General features: G+C 43.5%; 1 protein-coding gene across 1 annotated transcript; it reads right to left on the reverse strand.

Annotated features, from left to right (window-relative positions):
- Nucleotides 1-635: 635 nt before the first annotated feature.
- LOC101924251 (b(0,+)-type amino acid transporter 1-like) lies at nucleotides 636-15,075 on the reverse strand. The gene is made up of 6 exons (XM_005232077.3): nucleotides 12,447-15,075; nucleotides 10,814-10,947; nucleotides 7,866-7,995; nucleotides 5,804-5,928; nucleotides 5,296-5,383; nucleotides 636-3,505 (listed from the first exon to the last, which is right to left on the reverse strand). The coding sequence occupies exons 1-6, from the start codon at nucleotides 13,257-13,259 to the stop codon at nucleotides 3,272-3,274; spliced, it is 1,524 nt and encodes a 507-aa protein (XP_005232134.2). The 5' UTR covers nucleotides 13,260-15,075; the 3' UTR covers nucleotides 636-3,271.
- Nucleotides 15,076-16,423: the final 1,348 nt, after the last annotated feature.

A 16,423-nucleotide genomic window follows, 5' to 3' on the forward strand; every position in this document is an offset into this window, starting at 1 on the left:
TGGACCATCCTTGACTGCCCCCAGGTGTAGCCCATCTCTGATGCTTCTGAAGAAGTCAGGAAAACCCCCACTTTGTGCACCAAAGTAAAACTCCAGACTGGTGGTTGCAGGTTGCCAGCTGAAGCATGGGATTCAATTATACTCAGGGTCTTGAGGTGAAGTATAGATCTTATGACTACCTTGATGGCAATGCTGGTAGTCCAGTTTTTCTCAGAGCCCATGAAGGAAGGGGCTAAGCACATGTCACAGGGCTCTGGAGCTTCAGAGACAGACAGGACCAACATGAGCTTACAGTACAACCTGTACACGCCATGGCAACTTTAATGCTCTGCCCGCTGTCATGTTTGTTGCTGTGCTGTAGTAACGAAAAGTAAGGATGTGCTGCCTCTTCCTGAAACTTCTATTTCAAATGTCTAATGAAGGAAAGAGAGATTCTGATTTGCATATGCTGGGTTTGAAAAAGATAAGCAATCATTTTGAAAAATGAGAGTATGCACATCCAAGCACCCACACGTGTAGTTAAACCTTCCATCCAATGAGAGATAAGCCTGATGCTGACTGTTTATGTTCATGCAGTAAAAATTTCTATCGAATTGTTTTTCTTGGATGGAAAGCAAACCACCACATCAACTCACTTCATTTTAATGTCCATTTTATTGTAATTATCTTGCCATTCTCTGAGCTATCAGCATCTTGTTTTGGTACTATAAACACCTGTGCTTGCAAACTCTAGGCAACATAAAAAGAACATCTTGTTGCAATAATATCTATAGAAAATGAGATTGGTGCAAAATATAATACTTGCAGCTTTTCAGCTCCCCTTTATCCATACACCAACCAATACCATATAAAGGCTACTTATTCAAAGTGTTAAGTCTTTTTGTGTTCATTATCATTGTTCATATGTCACAGCTGCACAGAAAGAAAGGATGGGTTACATGGTAAGATGCTTGATGAGACCTTGGGAGAAACAGTCACATTTTCCACACATTTCATGTGCAAGCCACTTAATCCCTTCATCTTCTCATCATCTATACTATACCCATAATGTCAAACAGCAGCAATAACTCCTGTTCCACAAGAATTACGTGCAGACAGTATCAACCCTGATTATATTTAGGTACAGAAGGATAGGTGGTTCAAGCCACAAATATTGTGCATGTCTTTAAGCCTTTAAGTTCCCACTTTTTTGATATGGACTGTAGATCTTCAAAAGAGCACAGTCCCATGTGGCTGGTTCCATAAATATGTGTAGGAAACAGCAACTGTTAAAAAAATATATATAATCATAGAAATAGTATTATCCTAATTTTTAGATAAGTAGCTGGGATATAGCTCCTTTGAGAAGCTTGCCTGACATCAGATGAAGAGCCTAGGGCAGTAGTGGGAAGTTAACCTAGAGCTCCTGAGCTCATCAGTCATTTAAGTACACACTCTCTATCAGGGAGGGAAGACAAGGTGGCATTCCAAGAATTTTGCATTGTCATGGGATTCAGGAGGGAAAACTGTTCCTTCATTGGCCTTTGTTGACAACTCCAGTAAGAAGCAGTGGAAGGAAATCCCCCTAAACACTGTTTAAGCTAAGGATTTAGAAGATGAGCAGCAACTGGCCAATCCCATTAGCATACCTAACACTTGGAAAAAACCACTGTTGCATCTGTGTAGCTGCTGGTATCAGCACTCAGAGGAACAGCAGAGGTGGGTGATGTGGCAGAGTGAGATTGTTATCAGATACACAGCTCTGAGATGGGCTGGAAGAGGCCTGGAGGATCAAGTCACCCTGTTCCAGGAATGTGGTGTTAGGTACAGGTCTGCAGAAGACCAAGCTGACAAAGTTAACCTGGGTAACATTCTCGGTACTTTGAGATAAAACAAGACATTTTAGGGACTAACACCTAGACCTTTTTAGCCTATGGCAGGACAGGTCCTATTCAGGAACAATCTGTACAAGTGGAAAGAGAAGTGTGTAATGTCTCTTTCTCCCCTAGAAGAAAAGAAAAAGCATTCAGCCTCAGGGTAACAGGAAAACAGCCACTGCAGTGTGTTAGGGGTGTTAGGTGTGGGTGAGAGCACAGCCCCTGACTTTTTTGTGTTGTGCCTTTAGAATCTTGGAAACTGGTGGAAATGGCTGTGGTGGGAAATGTACAAGAACTGAGATCTCACCACCTTCCTGCACACCATCCTCATGGTGAAGAAATTTTCCTGAAGTCCGGCCTGAATACCTCAAGCAACAACTTGTGGCTGTTGCCCACCACCACCACTACCAAGAAGAGCCTGGCTCTTTGTCTTCACAACTCCCTCTTGAACAGCAGGACCCAATGCTGGGTGCAGCATTTCAGGTGTGTCTTCTCCAGTGTTGAGTCCAAAGGGACAGAGCATTTCTTTGATCTGCTGGCCACACTTCTCCAAACGTAGCCTAGTATGTGGTTTCTTTAATTTGCAATGAGAGTATCTTTCTGGCTCATTTGCTGTAGTTTGGGGTTTTTTTGCTCACTTTGTCACAAGTGACAAAGACAAATTATTTGTCTTTGGGGGAATTACAGGAAGGTTATCGAGTGACTGTTGCTACTTGAGTGATGTTGCCTGTGTTTGCACTATGACTGGATGGATCCCTGATGACAAGTGCCTTCTCAACTGAGTAAACTACAGAGCTTCAAAGCACTTCTCATCTTCATCAGAGGTTTTTCTACAAAAGATACAGGATGACTTCTGAGACAGAGAAAGGACTGTTGGACTGTGCACCTGGAACTGAAGGAGCAAGGGAAAAGCAAGCTCCCAAAGCAAATACCTGAGTGAAAAAGGTTTTTTTGTTGTGAACACAGTGTATCCATGCTTCATTTATTGGAGAAGCTCTGTGGTCACAGTGGGCAGAACTAGGTGGAAATAATTAAAGGCATTACCAGGAATGGCTTAGGGTCACAGCCTGCTATAGGAATAATATTTCATTTTCAGTCTTTTTTTGCCTGTTGCCTTGAAATAGAAGAGCTAAGGGTTTGGTGAACACCTCTTCTTGGGATGGAAAATTCAAAAACATGTATTCGTTTGGAACCTGTATGTAATCTACCAAGGCAGAGCTGAAAATGGGAAAAACATGTCCCCAAAATTTTAAGGAAATGTGAGGAGTCATGGCTCTAGTCCCTCTCAGCTAGGCATTTTACTGATGATTTCTTTCTACTCATTCTCCCTTACAGAATATTTTCTAAGCCTTGAAAACCAAGGTGTTGGGATAAACCATGAGGGGCAGGCAGCCATATGCCAGGAGGATGTTATCTCAGTTTGCATCCTTAGTGGTTGGAGCAACTTCCAGGAACAACTGGAGATGTAAAGTGACTCTCTGTAAAAAGTGAGAGTGGCGCTTATAGCGAACCAGTGGGAAATAAAGAATGATGCCACTGAAAATGAACAGGACAATGTAGAGGATCTCAATCTGGGGTTGATCAATGATGGGAGCTAACACCAGGTACACAGCTGCTATCAGCACGATCACAGGGATGAGAATCGGGACCTGTGAAAGAAAAAAATCTGGTGTCAAGAATCACGTAATCATGGGCCACTGTGGGTCTGGACATCCCTGAAACTTTTGCAGATGAAAACATGCTGCAACCTGAGGTGTTACCTAGAGATCTCAATTAATCCAGGCATCCTGTTTCTCAGCCCACCCCCACTCCAAGGCTGAACATCCCTTCAAGAGCTACACCATCACCACACACCCTAACCCCTGGTCTTCCCTGCCCTCCTAGACATGAAATTGCAAACTACTGTTCTTAGTGCCAGGTCTGTTCTTGCTCTCCCTACTACCTTGCATCCGAAAGCTGAGCTGTAGACCAAACACACAGCAACGCATACAAATCACATAACTGAACCTTAGCACCCTTGGGCAAAAAAGGTTTATTCATGTGTTGACAAATAGGTGGACAGGCAACTTCAGAGGGTATTTCTGTAAGTCCGGTCAGGAAACATTTAAATTTAAATTTGAGGCCGTCCTCCCTCAAAGGCTAGTGAATGCACAAGAGAAAATGATTTCACAAGGTGAAAAACTGAACATTCAAGCTGGGATTTTCCTTTTTTTTGCTTTTGTGACCCTTGTCCAACACAAGGGCACTGATACAGACCGAAGGAAATGTTCATGGTTACCTGTGGGGGCAGGGAGAAGACCTGCCATTGGCTTCATCTGTCTTAGTGGGATGCTCTACTCTGCTCTGCTTCCCCCACACCATGTTCTAACACTTCTGGCAAAATGCTAATAAAAATTATTTTCAAACCAAGGGCAACCTTTCCCTTAAATACAATCCTGCAATGCGCATACTGATTCTGCAGGACATCAGCCACAGACTGTCAGTTGACCTGGAACCTTTAGATGTGAGTTGCATCTAGTTAAGGAAAGAGTTAGGCCATCAAGCCAAAGGCTGCAGCAGGCTGACACCCTCACATGCCATCCACAGGCCTGAAGGACATGGGAGTGTTATACAATATATGAAACACTGTTGTAGAAACAGAACTTTTCCTTGAAGCCCATTCTGCCACAAGTTGGGTGAACATCCTCATCCAGCATCCTAATTTCAGGACAGAGCCACAGAAGCCAGTGACTGCAAAACTTAATAGAACGCTGTTCTTCTTCATGTTGAGCCCCATAGGACACTTGATATTGTTTCGCACAGCCTGGCAGTGTCAGCCTGTCATCTATATCCTGGAGGAACCCTATGAAAACGAGGCTGTTCCTGTTCACGCATTCTTTTCTGTAAAAATATTTCCCTCTGTTACTGAGGAAGCGCTGCAGCTCAACTCATGGCACCGGGGAAAGAACAGGTAACCCCTGATTTCTTTCCAATTAGCTGTTTTACTGGAAACAAACCTGTCTCCTGGCCGTCTCAAAAGACTTGGGCCATTCTGGCTGAGTATTTTGTCCTCTGCAAGGTTCTTACACCTGGGCTGCCCTCTGAGGAGTGTAACCAAACTCTGAGACCATAAACAGGTGATTACATTTTTTATCAGAATCATCCTTCATTTTCCTCTTAAATCTCTTGGAAAAAAAGAGGATATGGTAGATATATTTTCCACACTCAGGGGGCAGAGCATTATTAGCTTATCAAGACAGAATTCAGCCTTGACTTATGCCTGTATATTCACACTATCTTGCCCCTTGTTGATTTTGCTGAGATAAAACATGAAATTAAAAAACAACCAACACACTAAATCTGTAAGCAACCAGCCCAGTGCTCGCTCTTTCCTCATAATGCTTGTAGTCATTTGGGCAATGTAGGAAAAGGGTTTGAGGGTTTTATGTTATTACTTCACCTTGTAAGATCTTGGCAGTTCTGGTTTCTTGATTTTTAAATACAGGAGGCCAGAAATAGTCATGCCATAGAAAAACCATGCTATAAAACTAGAAGAGAGAAAAAAAGAAAAAAAAGACAGCATTACATTTGGGGTGAGATCATCCAGGAATGTCAGGCCTGACTTGCAGATCCCAGATGTTCATCTTTCCAATTAAAAAGGAGAATATTGATATAAATTTAGTAGTTCTTCTGTTCATTTCCTTTCCAGCACAAACAATGAGAACTTCAGAATGATCTGAATATTATAGATTCATTTCAATATGAGGATGAATCACATCCAGTTAAGTATGTAGTGACAGAAGCATTCATGCATTGCAAAGATGCTGGTTCCTAAGCTCTTTTCTTTCTTCCCTTCCTCCTCTCCACAATATTGGTTAGGAAGCAATAGCCCCAGCTCATAAAAACCCCCACAATATAAAAAAACCAGGAGCACGGGGGATGCAAACAGAAACGTAACACATACATACCTGAAAAAGTTCACGATACTGGTGAAGCTTCCTGATACTACCATTATTAAAGACACAGCAGATGTAAACAGCAGAGCAGGGGAGGGCGTGAGGCATCGCACATGAGCCATAGACAGAATGTCTGGCTGAAAGCCAAAGCAAAACAATATACCATCATGTCACACACCCAAACGTACTTACCCATTCCCCTCAGCTGCTGGTGGGAGCTCTGCCTGCAGCCAGAGCCACTCTTGATCATCAAATAAACATAACATAAAAGCAGTTCAGCTCTGAGGAGTGTAAACATGGAAACTCCCCCTCAAGAATATTTTTATTGTTTCTAATTGATTTTATATCAAATATGCTCAGTTTGGGCAGGCAAGATGAGGTTTTCAAACTACTAGTGTGACAGACTAAGGCCAAGTCAAATCAGAGCTTTCCTGGTGATCATCAGGACCTTGTGCATGGTCCCACTATTCTGCTCTCTGTCATGTCCCTCTTACTTCTTTTGGGATGCCTGGAAAATGAGACGAGGAGTACTCCTGAAACAATTATGCAACTAACCACAAAGAAAAACAGGATTCGTTCCAGAACACAGAGAGAATCATTAGCCTCTTTATTGCTTGGTTCATTGGGAAAGTTTAATGAGAAAGGCTTCTCTTTTTCCCTCCCCCCACCCCCCTAATTTCCAACCAAGATATCATGCAAGAACTTCTTCTAGAGCTGAGTGTCTAAGAAATGGCATTAAACGTTCAACTCATCCGATATGGTCAAATTCAGGCCATCTGTGAACTGCTTAGCACAGAGTTGACCACGATAAAGCAGACACCGTCATCAGTAACAGAAACTGTGGAACCAGTAACCACCAACCCAGTCATCTCCACCAACCTGGCAACTCATATACATCAAAGATTCCCTCCTGTGTACAAGGAGTGGAGCGATATCCTTCACACCTGAGAGCAGAAATGCCAGATGGCGTGGGGAGGAAGGACCAAAGAAGGAGAAAGGTCCAAGAGGAACACAACATGCCTGCTCAAAACAGAGGACAAATGTAACTCAGCTCAAGCACTAAGAAGGAGAAGCGTGCCTGTGAGTGAGGGGGTCCATACCAGCAGGTGGAATGCAGCAGCAGCCTCAGGAGCTTGTATGGCCAGGTGCCAGCAACTGGGGAGACTGGGATTCAGGGGCAGATACTGAGCAGACTGAATGTCTGAGCCCAGCTGCTGGAGGGACCCACACTGTACATCTGTATATATCTATATTTCCCACTAACAGAGCCCTGATCAGCCAAAGACGGGAACAAGATGAGGCCCTTGGTGTGGGATGTGCTAGTGTTTGTGTGAGCACTAAGCGTGTCTATATGTAAATCTGTGTGCCCTGCTATCTGTATATGTATATATACAAATATACATGTATGTATGTGTGTATATATATGTTGTATACTTGTGTTTGTATGTGTGCGCCTCTTGGGAATATATGATGAATTTACCGGCTGGACCAGGGAGTATGGAGCTGCAGCAGCCTGACCTCTGCTGGGCTACCAGATTTGTCTCCACCTGACAAAACTAATTAAAAACCCCAGCTAGGGAAGGTGGAAGGCTCGGCATCACCTTGTAATTGCTATGAAGCTTGAAGAGCAGAGACATCCGATGCTACATCCGAACTGGACTACACCACGGGAAGGACGGAACACCCCTGAGACCAGCTTGCGTAGTCTGTATTGCTTGCAAAGGCAGTGTGCCAGTGCTGGGCTACCTTCCCAGAGTGAGCAAGGATGCCTTACAGCATGCAAGCATGGCCAGGTTTCCCCTCCCTGGCAGGTGTATTAGCTAGGTCACCACAGAGCCTGTGCCAGGTGCTCCAATACAGCAAGCGTTATTTCAGTTGTTCATTTCAAAGCGGTTCTTAAACTTCACGTTAGAGGTAATTATGTCTCTCTCCGAAATTACATGGCTGAAGAAGAAATCCAGGAGACAACATACACATTACATTCAAAAAAGATGGGGAAGAAATTCTTTGAACAAGAAACAACCCCCTAAAGAGCTATCATGCTACAAGCCAGACCCCATTTTTTTGTCCTTACCATATGGCCTTCCCTTGCAGCAATGTAGCACACGCGGCCTCCACTAAAGAATGTGCCATTCGATGAACCAAATGTAGACAGTGCCACCGACAGGGAGATGAGCCATGCCCAATTGCCCAGGACTTTGTCCCTGAGGTGAAAGAGTTCACACCATAACATCCAGCTCACAGATGTATCAAATACTCATCATAGAACCAGACAGGTTTCTTCCCTCCATTATTCTCACTGAAATTTTTTCCAAAGCCTTTCTAATGATTTAAAGCCTTCTTCCAGTTCCCATATTTAGTCACTGATCCAGAGAAGGCAGCTTTTCTTCCTGCCCAGTGTATATATATCTACATCTGTTGACACTGCAATAGTGTACAAATCTGTCACAACAGGCAAGACCCCATTTTTTGTGTACAGATGCTATGGCATGAATCCTGGGGATACTGCTATTACAGCAAATAATATTAGCTTGGAAAGCACAGAAAAACTGTTTCCACCAGACCTGAAGAAATATCCTGCACTATAACCTCTTCCCTAATATGTATAAGAATTTAACCCTTTAATCCCATAATCACTCATTTCTGCTACTCTGTGACTAAGGCTTAAGCCAAAGCAATTGTTTAAATTCCAGGAGTTTGGTTCTACAACATATTCAGACATTTATGGTTTGCTTTCTCCATAACAGAAGGAGTAGCAGAGTTACAAATAGAGTTTGAGGTAAATATTTGCAAGATGTGATAATCTTCGCACCTGAAAGTGAAGCTTGTCTTCTGGAATGAAGCAGCATGAAGATTATTAATTGAGTAATAAATGCTGGTGTTTGGGGATAACTGTCACATACACGTATACATATACACACAAATACACTATTAATCTAATTGGCAAAAATTCCAAACTCAGAAGTTTTTTAGAACACTTTATATTTCCATCTAAATTGTATGTCTTTATGCCCTAAGAACTCTTTTTTAGTATCACCTATCCCAAACATTCAAAAATCAAGAGTTGGGCTTTCTAAAGTCATGGCAGGAGCTTATCTATCACAACAACTTAAAAAATGTAGTTTAGAAGCTTAATACCTGGGTTATGGTCCTTCAGGCTTTGAGTTATTAAGCTAATTACAATAACCAGAACGAAAATGTTTTCCCTTTTTCAAAATGATGGAATCTGGGTATCTCCTATAATCATGTGACTCCACAACCATAAGGTCTCAAGGGAAAACAACATATATCACAAAAGTAATAGTAAAATCTGTAGCAATTGTGTATTTTTGCTTTTATGAGTTTGGTGCTTTGCTGTTTGGACCCTGAAAATGAACTATGGGCACTACTGTGAGTCACTTCTACCAAGCAAACTGAGATCTGCAGTTGGTAAATCACAGACATCAGCAAAACGCTGGGGAGAGTTTCATGAGCTCCTTTGTGGCTGTACCTCTCACCACTGAACAATGTTTCTCTCTGGCAGTTTTCTTATATGGGGAGTAAACATTTAAATGTGATATGTCTTCCTCTGTGGCTTTTTTATATTCCTCCCACCCTTACTTACTGACCTGAATAGCTACATCTCTTGCCCATGAACCACAGCCGTTACACCCTCCTCAACCTGTGGCCATCCACCTATCCTCCAGGCTTTTGAGTGCCCAGCTTTCTGGCTGCTAGTTCAATGTTTCTTCCTGAATTGCACTCTCAGGGTGAAAAGATTAATCAGGCAGGAAAAGGAGATGTGTTAAAAAGGAGGAAGCTCACAAATAACTTGTTAATCAGGAATGATGGGAAAGGAAGTGCAGAGAAAGTTCATGACACTGCAGCTTAGTGAGGCTTTGTAACCTGCTCAAACAAAGCACTAGACCTTTAAAAGCTCCTATTTATAATGACATTAAAGCTGTTACAGAATGCATCCAGCAAGAGCTCAGTCAGACCTTCAAACTGGAGATTTTGTGAAATGCACACAGAAGCAAAGTCACTGATGACTTTCTAGGAAGAGGATAAGCAGCAACATAATCTGGATATATTGTGTCATCATTTCTGCCATATGACTCATTTAGGGCTATCACAGATTCTGTGTCTTTGGAAATATTTAGACTAAGGCTGGATGCTCTGGTGGAAGATCATCTGGTTAGGAGTTGATGATGCCTACATCTCTTATGACAGTCTCTCCCTTCTCTTCCTAAAATCCTTGTCTTGCGGAGAGGTTGTTTAATATCACAAACATTTCAGGCTGACGACAGGTACAAATAGTTTCTTTGCAACTCTGAAAAAACAAATGCCAATTTGAAGATACAATTACCAAAGGCACCCAACTCCTTCTCAAAGGTGGTGTAGAGATCAGCGTCATTTTCCATTTCCCCACAGATGGAGAAACTGAACCAAAAGACTCTGGTCTGATCTAATTCCAGGTGCTGAGTGGACAGGATTCACTCAGTTGGCTCCTGTCTCACTCCCAAACCACTGCCTCTGCATTAGTGGGTGGCGTATTGTCCTTTCCATGTTTCTGGAAATATCTAAAATGTGGGGCATCTCCCAGCCCCCAGGTCTGGATATACACCCTTGCTGCATCCTCAGTTTCTGTCCTGAGATGCTCCTGGTGCGCACTTCACTACCTCTTTATGGCCACTTTCCATGGGGAAAAACATGATTTGGAAGGGAGCCACAGGTTTCGAGAGTGAATGGGAAGAGATGTGCTGCAGAGCACCCCGTCTTGGCAGCCTAGGTGAACTTTGGACCCCATGGGCCGAACGGGGCTTCTTAGCCTTGGCCTTCGGTGGGGGCAGGTTGTACAGTGTCCTGAAGGTGACAGAGAGGGGACTGGCAGCACACTTCCCTGCGACACAGCCTGACATGTCTTCCTGGCCTGACCAATGCAGTCCTGCCATTCTCACTGGGAATAGCAGATCCCCTGAAACTCAGGGGAGAACCCATATTTTACTGGGCTGCAACAGCTGTGTTGCCACGTGCAGAACTCACCCCCAAGTGACAGCCACAGCTCCTGAAGACAGCAGTTCAGATGGAGTCATGGCTGCTAAGTAACTCACGTTTACCAGCAAATACAGGCATGTAACCAAAGGAATGGCAAGCATCACAGCTCTGGGAAGGGTCACCTGGAAAGGGATGACAGGAATGTTAGATGCAGCACATTTATGCCTGCACGGGGCTTTTCTTGTTTTGTCCTTGCCACCACCCACATCTCTCAAACTCCTTTGCTCACTAAGCTTTTCTACAGAACAAGACTTCAATCCAGATTCACATGGCAGTTTTTGTACCAGTGTCCCAAAGATGTCATGCAAACAGTAAGGTTGTACATTTCAAAAGTTAGTCCTGAAAAAAAAACAACAGTCTCAAACCATAAAAACCCACCCAAATTTATTTTAAAAGATTTTGGTTCATAGCTGCCCAAGATGTCTGTTGCATACTTCTTGATTACTTTAATATTGATTTGTTACTAGCATGTTCTGTCTCCTGGCGTGCTGCATTTTCCCATGAACATCGCACTGACATGGATGAAGTACCCACGTGTGTTGCATCACATTTAACTCCTCTACAGATTAAATCAAAACAGGGCAGCACAAAGGAGATTTGCTCTAGGAAGGAATTACATATTTCTTTCTAGTGACAGTATGCTGTCTTGGAACACCACAGATCATTTTAAGGCCCAATAAAATCAACAAGCACTACCTTATGCAGCTGAAAGCACTGGAAAAAAGTAGTGAAGTGATCATATAGCAATCATATATATCTAAAAACCTGAAATACCAGTTTTTGCATTCCTCATTCCCACCGTAGGACAAGATATAGCAATTCCTTACATTGTTGCCTCCCCCCCCACAAGTACCACATGACCCTAGGATCTTTGCTGCCATTTAGGTTAACATTTAACTGTGCGCTTTCATTTAATCTGTAAAATCTTGTGCGGAGGGCTGGTAGAAAGCACACTCTGTACACTCTGCACTCACACAGCTCTTTCTAGAAAAGGGTTGTTCACTGCTGTAGTGTCTGATCTGTGAAAATAGGTAATATGGCACAGAGAGGGCTGATGTAAGATGCACACGAGCTGCTTCAGTGCCTATAGCATGGAGAGAACAATGCCAAAAAAGTAGGTGTTGAAAGACAGGGGTCATTCAGAGAGCTAGACTCCCTCTCCAGTGAGGCTTGGCTTGCTCTGAAGTCCCCACTCCATGCCATGAGGAGAGATAAGTGGTTTTTTGATACATACATTATAGATCAAGTCTTTTAGGGAGTATGTGGCGTTAAGAAACCTTTATGGATTATAGTTGTGAGTGCTTTTCTGCGTATATCTAGGTATCTATAGTGAGAGCCTCTGAACACTAAGACAAAGCTTCATCCCAAAGCATCCAAGTGCTGCCTAATAGCTTTGTTGCCAGTCAAAGGGGTATTTTAGTGCTTTCTTGTCAGTAGGCTGTTAGTTTTGTGTAGGGACTCGGTTTTACCCTTTCTGGACATAGCCTTAAGTGTCTTGCCAAGAAGACAGAACAAATCATGAGGAAAGCTCAGTAGTCTTTCCTCAATGCTTTAAACCCTTCATAGACAGATTCAATCATATTAGCAGCAGGATTAAGTAAGTAAAACTCAGCTCACTTACCTCAGGTTTCTTCAGTTCCTCAGTTACATAGTTCAAGTTGTTCCAGCCATCATAGGACCAAAGTCCCTGGTAAAATGCCACTCCAACTGCCCCAATACCTGCAGTCGTGTTTTGAAAAGCATTTTGAAAACTCTGAGTTTGTCCCTTGGCAAGCAGCACCAATCCGCCTACCACAATCACCAACAAAGCCAACAGTTTGGCAGCTGTAAGAATGTTCATAATCGATGTCGCCAGCCTCACATTGAGACAGTTGATGATAGTTAAAAGCAGGATGCAGGCAGCAGCTGTACATTTGATGACAACCTGCGGAGATGAGCATCCTGGGTAGAACGGTGCAACAGCATATTCAGCAAAGCTCAGACAGACAGCTGCCAAACCAGCTGGTCTCACTAGGATAACAGAAGTGTAGGCAAAAAGGAAAGCAGGAAAAGAACCAAAAATCCTCAAGATGTAAATATATTCACCTCCAGACTCTTTAATTATGGTTCCAAGCTCAGCGTACGACAAGGCTCCGAACATGGCGAGGAGACCACATGCTGCCCAGATAAGCAGGCTGCTGGCAGGGCTTCCCATACGGTATAGCACCTCCTCGGGGGACATAAAGATCCCCGAGCCTATCATGGTACCTGCAATTAATGACACTCCACTAATGAGGCCAACCTCTTTCTTCAATCTTAATTTCTCCTTCCCTTCAGTCAAATCTGTGGATGAACGAGGTGAATCTGTTGTCTTTCTTTTCCTCATTGTGGAAATGTTGTTAGGAGATAATATGGAGCTAGACTGAGGCATTTGAACAAGGACTATCTCAGGCATTTAGCATGAAGTTAATAATTACAAAAGTCATGCTGAACACTGTCAAGAAACACAAACTTACCTTCCGCATTTGCATTCTTTTATTAACCATCTTATCTTCATAATTTATGATGGTTCAGATCCTGCCAACATTGATTACCTTTAAATCTCATCGCAAGCAATGGTAACAGATAGCATTCGGCACCTCAGAATCACGCAGCACTTTACTGGACTGTCCCTCTGGTTACTCCTCCTTTAAATCATGCTTTAAATGGCATCTGAAATAAGGGTCGAGTAAGCAAAATCCCCATGCAAATCTGTACTTTATTCTTTGCTTAGAAGTCAACGCTCAAACACCTGCTTTAGTGCTCAATCATATTTTCATTCCCCACTACAAAGTGACCAAACAAACATGCCTGTCACACTACATGTTACAGCTTTTCTCAACGAGGAACATTTCCAGTGTCTTCATCAAAGACACAGAAATGTTCTGCTAAAAACAGTTCAGAGATGTTTTTTTCCTGCACAATAGTAAGGGGCAATTCTGGCTTTTTCAAATTTCAGAAAGTGCAGGAGGAGAAGAGTGAAAAGGCTGGAGTGACATTTTTATGGGGCCTTTTTACCAACGTACATGAGGTACGCATATTCTCATCACACCACAATCTTCAGAAGACTTTGGCGCAGCTCATTATATACACATTGCAGTGCACATCCAAGAGAAATGTAGCCTAATCTTTTGGGAATTCCACTGACCCCTACTCAGATATCTAACACATAAGATTTCAGACTGTGGGAAGGGTTCTGCTAAAAATCCGAGTATTTTTACAGTGCATGCCAGTGTATTTTGTGCTACTGAAACGTATGAAGTATTGAACGGAAGGGAATCTCCATATGGATTCCTTTGAACTTTAAACTAAACTGTACTGACTGCAACTGTAAAAAAGGGGAGTTACTGTCCTTCATGGTCTCTTGCAGACTTCTTCTGTGATAAGTATCACATCTTCATGGAAACAGCAGACCTTGAATCTTTAAAACTATCTGTTCTCCTGATACAGGATGACACTTGGGCTCCGGCCTGCACAAGGGCTCAGACCTTGACAGTACTGCGGTGAAAGCTTGTCTGTGACTGTGACCTTTTGCTCTTATAAAGGCACAGCTCAAGAGCTGCTAAGACCTAGAAAGCTAGTGCTGTCTTACACTCTAGAGGACAAGTACACAATGGGAAAGTGCACAAAGCACATAATACCATCAGGTTGCAGTTTGGTGCTGTACAGTTTTGTGATGATTATCAGATCTCTCCCCTTATGGTATAAATATTCAGTGTGAAACCCCTAAAATTTGTCAGACACCTCGGCAGAAGCCTCTGCCTTACTATCTGTCCCAGGGGCATCTTCTTGCTTTCCATAAGGACTGTAAGTATGGAGCCCCATAATCTTGCATTGCTGCTAGCAGTTTTCCTATTTACTACTTTCTAGTCTTTGCTGTGTCTTGATGTTCATAATCTTGCTTACCATTCCAAAAAATGTTAGTATTGTACTTTAAACTTTGTCTGTGTGTGTAACTGGGACTCACAGTAGGGGAAGTCAAGCCTTCTCAGTAAAGCTCACCACAGATTTCCTGTAAAACTGTAGCTTTAACAAAGTGTGCCAAAAGATGAGCTGCCGGGGAAGATGACCAGCTGTCGCAGCACTCTCCAGACTAGCCAGCTGCAACAAGGTCTTTTACCATCACATACTGACATACTCTTCATGCCGGTCCCTCTGCTGCCTTCTCATCTCACCTCATCCAGGGCACGCTCTCTCTCTGCTTCTTCCTCCTCTCTCTTCCTTGGCTGCCCAGCCACAGCTGCACCTTATCTACATCAGCCAACCCACCACCCCTGAAGCCAGCCCACAGTTGTATATTACCAATGCTAATTAACCCAGCTCCATTCCACTACAATTCCCCCTTTTTTTTTTTACATTTCATACCTTGTGTTTTTAACAATTGTTACAACTTTTTTACAAATAAATTTTTCATACAGTCCTTTGACTCCTCTACAAATCCCCCCCCCCTTTTTGTTTTTTCTTTCTAAAATTTCATACCTTAGGTATTTAACAATCATCACAACCTTTTTACAAATAAACTTTTCATACAGTCCAGACAACTTGTCCCTGAATTCCTTCTTCACTTTTATCTTGGGCTTTTCAGCTTCTGCAGGTTGATCACCTTTCTTCTTATCTGCTTTCTTAGCATCTGGGATTTTGATTTCTTCAGAGGGGGGTTCTGATGAACTTGTCATGCCTTGTCCTTTCACCTCTTGGGTCACACTAGACAGTAACCTGAGTGAGCTTTCAGCAGCAGCAGATCTAGAATACAACGCTAACACATCATTCTGTGTCCTGAAAAACTTCTTAACAGCCTTGTGGTCGCCCATTTCTTCTACAAGTGGAGACACCTTCAACGAGCACATAAACGCCAGCAAGAATACCACCAGGCCGAGCAGCAGCAGCAACGGCAGGAGCCGCCCGCGGCACCGCGCTGCTCCCGCGCCTTCCGCCAGCACAGCCATCACCGCTGTCTGGCCGGACACGCTCTGGACCCGCCACCGCTGTGGGCTGCTGCCACATCTGGCTGTGTACTCCGCTGCTATTGCCGATTACCCTCAGCCTCTTAACTCGATGGCAGTCAGCCTTCCTTCTCTTTGATCCCAACGGCTCACCTTTACTGGTATCTGATCCAGGTCCCCAGGCTCTCCCGCCTATCTCAACGTGATCTAGATCACAGACTATCCCCGCCTGTCTCCGCTACACTGGGCACCGCTGTCACTGTTGAAAACTTCAAATGTCCCCCGGCACAGCCATTATTGCTGTCACCACTCATTACACTCAGTCTCATCATCTGAAGGGCCTCACACAGAGCACCAATTGTCACAGCACTCTCCAGACTAGCCAGCTGCAACAAGATCTTTTACCATCACATACCAACATACCCTTCACACCAGTCCCTCTGCTGCCTTCTCCTCATCCAGGGCATGCACATTCTCTCTCACCCTTCTCTCTGCTTCTTCCTCCTCTCTCTTCTTTGGCTGCTCTCTCTTCACTGGCTCACAACCCCTTAACAGAACAGCCACAGCTGCACCTTATCTACATCAGCCAACCCACCGCCCCTGAAGCCGGCCCACAGCTGTATATTATCAATGCTAG

The sequence above is a fragment of the Falco peregrinus genome, chromosome 7, assembly GCF_023634155.1.
Source record: "Falco peregrinus isolate bFalPer1 chromosome 7, bFalPer1.pri, whole genome shotgun sequence".
Taxonomy (NCBI): domain Eukaryota; kingdom Metazoa; phylum Chordata; class Aves; order Falconiformes; family Falconidae; genus Falco; species Falco peregrinus.

What these genes read in the sequence shown, in the direction of transcription:
- LOC101924251 (XM_005232077.3), bottom strand. Translation starts at nt 13,259, where the DNA reads ATGCCTGAGATAGTCCTTGTTCAAATGCCTCAGTCTAGCTCCATATTA. An exon ending in GCTGTGGCTGTCACTTGGGG is followed by an intron (nt 7,996 to 10,813) that starts GTGAGTTCTGCA and finishes CTTTCACCTCAG; the next exon opens with GGACAAAGTCCTGGGCAATT. An exon ending in AGTATCGTGAACTTTTTCAG is followed by an intron (nt 5,384 to 5,803) that starts GTATGTATGTGT and finishes TCTCTCTTCTAG; the next exon opens with TTTTATAGCATGGTTTTTCT.